Source organism: Ambystoma mexicanum, chromosome 7p (assembly GCF_040938575.1).
Source record: "Ambystoma mexicanum isolate Mex_15411 chromosome 7p, UKY_AmexF1_1, whole genome shotgun sequence".
NCBI lineage: Eukaryota > Metazoa > Chordata > Amphibia > Caudata > Ambystomatidae > Ambystoma > Ambystoma mexicanum.
In genome coordinates this window covers 7,777,436-7,783,435 of record NC_090939.1, presented here as the reverse complement: position 1 = coordinate 7,783,435, position 6,000 = coordinate 7,777,436, and the positions used below count along the sequence as shown (strand labels likewise).

The window sequence follows — 6,000 nt, the reverse complement described above, 5'->3', positions numbered from 1 at the left end:
TGTTAGTCCGTTGTTCATGTCTGCAGCCCCTCGGCGCGGTGGCTTGTGCTCGGGCGGCGTGTGTGTTAGTCCGTTGTTCATGTCTGCAGCCCCTCGGCGCGGTGGGTTGTGCTCGGGCGGCGTGTGTGTTAGTCCGTTGTTCATGTCTGCAGCCCCTCGTCGCGGTGGGTTGTGCTTGGGCGGCGTGGTTGTTGTTCGTCCCTTGTTTATGTCTACATCCCCTCGGCGCGGTGGGTTGTGGGCGTGCGTTGCTATGGAGACCTGGGACGCCGCGCGGCAGGTCTCCATGGCGACCGTACACTGCTGCTGAGTTGGTGATAGGAGGACACAGGCTGGAAAGTGCACCCGGGAACCGGAGCAGGAACCGGTGCAGCGGCAGCAGGGAGCCCGGGAGCGCGCAGTCCCCGCGGCTGACAGCAGCTGAGGCGCTCGTGCAGCATGTCTGACCTGGGATCAGAGGAGTTCGAGGGCGAGGAGGAAGAGGCCAATCTTGGGGTAAGAGCAGGGACCCAGGCCTCTCGGGGCGAGGAGGAAGAGGCCAACCTGGGGGTAAGGGCAGGGACCCAGGCCTCTCTGGGCGAGGAGGAAGAGGCCAACCTGGGGGTAAGGGCAGGGATCCAGGCCTCTCGGGGCGAGGAGGAAGAGGCCAACCTGGGGGTAAGGGCAGGGATCCAGGCCTCTCTGGGCGAGGAGGAAGAGGCCAACCTGGGGGTAAGGGCAGGGATCCAGGCCTCTCGGGGCGAGGAGGAAGAGGCCAACCTGGGGGTAAGGGCAGGGACCCAGGCCTCTCGGGGCGATGAGGAAGAGGCCAACCTGGGGGTAAGGGCAGGGATCCAGGCCTCTTGGGGGGGGTAAGGGCAGGGATCCAGGCCTCTCGGGGTGAGGAGGAAGAGGCCAATCTTGGGGTAAGAGCAGGGACCCAGGCCTCTCGGGGCGAGGAGGAAGAGGCCGACCTGGGGGTAAGGGCAGGGACCCCGGCCTCTCGGGGCGAGGAGGAAGAGGCCGACCTGGGGGTAAGGGCAGGGACCCCGGCCTCTCGGGGCAAGGAGGAAGAGGCCGACCTGGGGGTAAGGGCAGGGACCCAGGCCTCTCGGGGCAAGGAGGAAGAGGCCGACCTGGGGGTAAGGGCAGGGACCCAGGCCTCTCGGGGCGAGGAGGAAGAGGCCGACCTGGGGGTAAGGGCAGGGACCCAGGCCTCTCGGGGCGAGGAGGAAGAGGCCAACCTGGGGGTAAGGGCAGGGACCCAGGCCTCTCGGGGCGAGGAGGAAGAGGCCAACCTGGGGGTAAGGGCAGGGACCCAGGCCTCTCGGGGCGAGGAGGAAGAGGCCAACCTGGGGGTAAGGGCAGGGACCCAGGCCTCTCGGGCGAGGAGGAAGAGGCCAACCTGGGGGTAAGGGCAGGGATCCAGGCCTCTTGGGGGGGGGTAAGGGCAGGGATCCAGGCCTCTCGGGCCGAGGAGGAAGAGGCCAACCTGGGGGTAAGGGCAGGGATCCAGGCCTCTCGGGGCGAGGAGGAAGAGGCCAACCTGGGGGTAAGGGCAGGGATCCAGGCCTCTCGGGGCGAGGAGGAAGAGCCCAACCTGGAGGTAAGGGCAGGGATCCATGCCTCTCGGGGCGAGGAGGAAGAGCCCAACCTGGGGGTAAGGGCAGGGATCCAGGCCTCTCGGGGCGAGGAGGAAGAGGCCAATCTTGGGGTAAGGGCAGGGACCCAGGCTTCTCGGGGCGAGGAGGAAGAGCCCACCTGGGGGTAAGGGCAGGGATCCAGGCCTCTCGGGGCGAGGAGGAAGAGCCCAACCTGGGGGTAAGGGCAGGGATCCAGGCCTCTCGGGGCGAGGAGGAAGAGCCCAACCTGGGGGTAAGGGCAGGGACCCAGGCCTCTCGGGGCGAGGAGGAAGAGCCCAACCTGGGGGTAAGGGCAGGGACCCAGGCCTCTCGGGGCGAGGAGGAAGAGCCCAACCTGGGGGTAAGGGCAGGGACCCAGGCCTCTCGGGGCGAGGAGGAAGAGGCCAACCTGGGGGTAGGGGCAGGGACCCAGGCCTCTCGGGGCGAGGAGGAAGAGGCCAACCTGGGGGTAAGGGCAGGGACCCAGGCCTCTCGGGGCGAGGAGGAAGAGGCCAACCTGGGGGTAAGGGCAGGGACCCAGGCCTCTCGGGGCGAGGAGGAAGAGCCCAACCTGGGGGTAAGGGCAGGGACCCAGGCCTCTCGGGGCGAGGAGGAAGAGCCCAACCTGGGGGTAAGGGCAGGGACCCAGGCCTCTCGGGGCGAGGAGGAAGAGGCCAACCTGGGGGCAAGGGCAGGGATCCAGGCCTCTTGGGGGGGGGGTAAGGGCAGGGATCCAGGCCTCTCGGGGCGAGGAGGAAAAGGCCAACCTGGCGGTAAGGACAGGGACCCAGGCCTCTCTGGGGCGAGGAGGAAGAGGCCAATCTGGGGGTAAGGGCAGCGGTCCAGGCCTCTGGGGGGGGTGAGAGGGGGTAAGGGCAGGGATCCAGACCTCTTGGGAGGAGGTTTGGAGGGGGTAAGGGCAGGGATCCAGGCCTCTTGGGAGGAGGGTTGGAGGGGGTAAGGGCAGAGATCCAGGCCTCTTGGGGGGAGTGTTGGAGGGGGTAAGGGCAGGGATACAGGCCTCTTGGGGGGAGGGTTGGAGGGGGTAAGGGCAGGGATGCAGGCCGCTTGGGGGGAGTCTTGGAGGGGGTAAGGGCAGGGATCCAGGCCTCTCGGGGGTGTTCAGTGCAGGCTAGAAGTGTAGCTGCCTGCACCAATCATAATGCCCATTCCTTTCCCCTTTTCTCTTTGCATCCTGGGTTATGTAGTCCTTTAATTATGGAAGAAGAGAAACCTGTCAAATATCAGAATGAAAACTACACCCGAGCTACTGCCAAATGACATAATTAGTCTTCTTTTGGTGACAGTGACCCAGGGGGTGAGAAGCAGTTGAAGGGGACTATCAGAGACCTTGAAATGTGTAATGGAAGGTTACTCTGAATGGTGCTGGGACCAGGGGTGGAATTGCCTATAGGTAACTCTGGAGTTTTCCCGGTAGGCCTCTGCACCCCGGGCCTCTTGTGTGGTAACCTATTTTACTCCACAATTTCTCATAGGGAAATGGTTGGGCTTGCTGAAAATGTCTACTATGGGGCCACTTTGGAAATGATTTCCAGGGCCTCTTTTGGTTCGCAGTACACCTCTGGGTGGAAATCGGAGACCTGGGAAAGATTTTGGTTTGGGGGAGAAGAATGGGGTATGAATAGTTATGGTGTCCCTGTTTGGCAATGCCCATATGAGCTTACGTGGTGGTCCCGGGGAGGACTCACCTTGGGATGACAGTATTTTTAGATTTTTGTTAAAGGACGGGAACGAGTCCTTCTACCAGAAACACTTTACAATTGGCATGCAGAACACAGCATTCCTATGAAAGGGTGTTTAATCTTGGCATGGTTTCGGGAAGGAGAAATAATAGTAGATAGAATATAGGGACGATCCTTGAGGTTTGATACTCTCCTGGTAACATGGGCTTTGGGGTGGAAGTGACTGGGGACAAGAGTAGCATGATTCTTGTGTCAAAGTGACCGCAGAAAAACTTAGCAGCATCAGTGTCACAGTAACCCTGAATGGGCAAAACGAGGATGGCCAGAGGTCCCGGAGAGCAGGGACTGGAGTGGTAGGGTCAAGACCAAATCCCTAGCCCAGGGATGGTAAAGGGACTACATAGGCAGAGCTCTGTACCCACTGATGGCAGGGCTTAGTGTGGAATGGCCCAATCCCCAGGGGTTTTACAGGGACAAGAACGACAGACCTCTGCAATTTTGCAAGCAACTGATTGGTTGCATGGTCATCTCCCTATTAAATGCACCAGTCGTCCAATCCATGAATATACGATAATGGGATTGTGATCCAACACGACCCATCAATGAAGTACGTTCGGTCTCGCTCAGAGAGAATACCTCAGTGATATCCATGCGGGCATTAGCAAACAATCCACAATGGCTACACAGTCATGTGGCATACTGTCATCTAGTTCTTCTTGAGGAGTAGGGAAGATGGGTTCAGTTCAGAGCACCTAGTAAGAGTAATGTTGAAGGCGTCCCAAGGGAGAATTTTGCCTTTGCTTGCTCTGGAAACAGAAGAAAAACTACACAATGGGGTACTGCTGCCTCCAAGGGGGATCGCAATGCAGATGCATCTGAAGCAACATATATCAAACAAGATAACGTTCCAGCAGCCATAGGATCTAATTCCTTACTATAGTAAGCAATAGGTCTGCAATGAATTCCATGCTTCTGGGTAAGCATAGCTAGTGCAAACCCATCCTTTTTACATCAAGACAATGTGAAGCCATTTTCGTAATCTGGGAATCCCAGAACAGGAGCTTGAGGTAAACATGACATTATCCTCCTGAAGTATTCCACTGCCACCAGGGACCACTGTAAGGGCTCCACAGTATTAACTCAGCAGGGACTGGGGTGGCGGCGAACTGGCCACAATGTTGCAATCTCATATGTATCGAGTGTAGTCAATTAGCTTCACTTAGCTAACCTCAATTCTCCCTCTGCTGTTAAACACTCCTCTGACATCTGTCACCTCCATGACGACTTTGACCTCAACGTCCTCGCTCTCACCGAGACGTGGTTCAATGCCAGCTCTGTCAGTGCTTTTTACACTCTCCTTCCTGAGGGCTTCAACATCCTCCCCAGGCCTAGAGCTAACCGGCCTGGATGAGAAGTAGCCCTTCTCTTCCCTGATTATGTCCCTGCCACTATCATTCCCACTGCTCCCACCTGTGAGGCTAAGAACCTTAGGGTCATCTTCGACTCCACACTCTCCTTTTCCCCTCACATCTCTGCCGTCTCTAATAAGTCAAACTACCAACTGCACCACCTCAGAGGTATTCTTCCTTTCCTCTCCTTCCCCCAGAAGCTCATTGTCTCCACAGCTCTGGTTCTCTCTAGGCTGGATTACTGCAACAGCCTCTTTCTAAATCTGCCTGCTTATACTCTCCACCCTCTGCAACTCATCCAGAACAGGACTGCAAGACTTGTCCTTGGCCTCAAGCCCAGGGATCGTATCTCTCCAGCACTGAAATCTGTGTTGGCTCCCAGTGGCTGCAAGGATTAAGTTCAAGACCCTCTGCATTGTCCACAAGGCCTTCTGGGGCTTGGGGGCCTAAATACCTCCAACTCTCTTTTTTCATAATTACCTTCCTACTCAAGCTCTCACTCCTCCAACTCCCTCAGGGTCAGTCGCTTCTCCAAGCAACGAGTTGGTGGTAGATATCTGGGGCCTCCTCTGGAACAGCCTCTCTGAAACTTAAGGAGAACCATCCCAGTTTCCGGAAGCACCTCAAGACCTTCTCTTTGCTTCTATCTTCTCTTCTATCTTCTCTCTTCCTCTACTCTGCTGATTTCCTGTCTGACACTGCACTGGTCACCTGGCTACCCTCTGATCTCGGGCCCAGGTCCCTGCCGGCCCAGTTGCACACCCGCACTGCCTCCCGGCAACCCTTGCACTTCGGTCTGTATCTGTAACCCTGCAGTACCCCTACCTGCACTTGGACACCTGCTGTCTGCACTTACCCTTGCACCCGCCACACGTTTGGCCGCACTTCTTGTTATTGTTTGATCCCATGTACAGCACTTCCCCCCTCACACTTTTCTCCTCCCCTCTCCCCTGCACTTGCGCAATCTCAATGTCACTTGGCCTAGTAAGATTGTTTTCTCTGGCCTCCCTCTGTCCTACTCCCTTGCCTCATCGCGCCTTGAAACACTTGTGTATAGGCGCTTTATAAATGCTATATCATATCATATGACTCAATCTTACTCTTGCTTTGAATTCCTTGTCTGTATGCTGGGTGTCTCACCTACCCTCTCACTCACTCTTGCCACCATCTATGGGCCCCCTGGTCCTAACCCCTCATTTGCCCCTCTGAATGAGCTGTCCTCTCTCCTGACCTCCTCCCCCATACTTCTCTTTCTTGGGGACTTTTATATTCATCTAGACTCTGGCC

General features: G+C 57.5%; 1 protein-coding gene across 1 annotated transcript in view; it reads left to right on the top strand.

Annotated features, from left to right (window-relative positions):
* The first annotated feature begins 286 nt into the window (after positions 1-286).
* The window catches only part of RSPH1 (radial spoke head component 1), a 372,437-nt gene continuing 366,723 nt past the window's right edge, over positions 287-6,000 (top strand). The window contains exon 1 of the mRNA XM_069635651.1: positions 287-495. Coding sequence (XP_069491752.1) covers positions 439-495 — 57 coding nt within the window. The 5' untranslated portion in view covers positions 287-438. The remainder of the gene's footprint in view (positions 496-6,000) is intronic.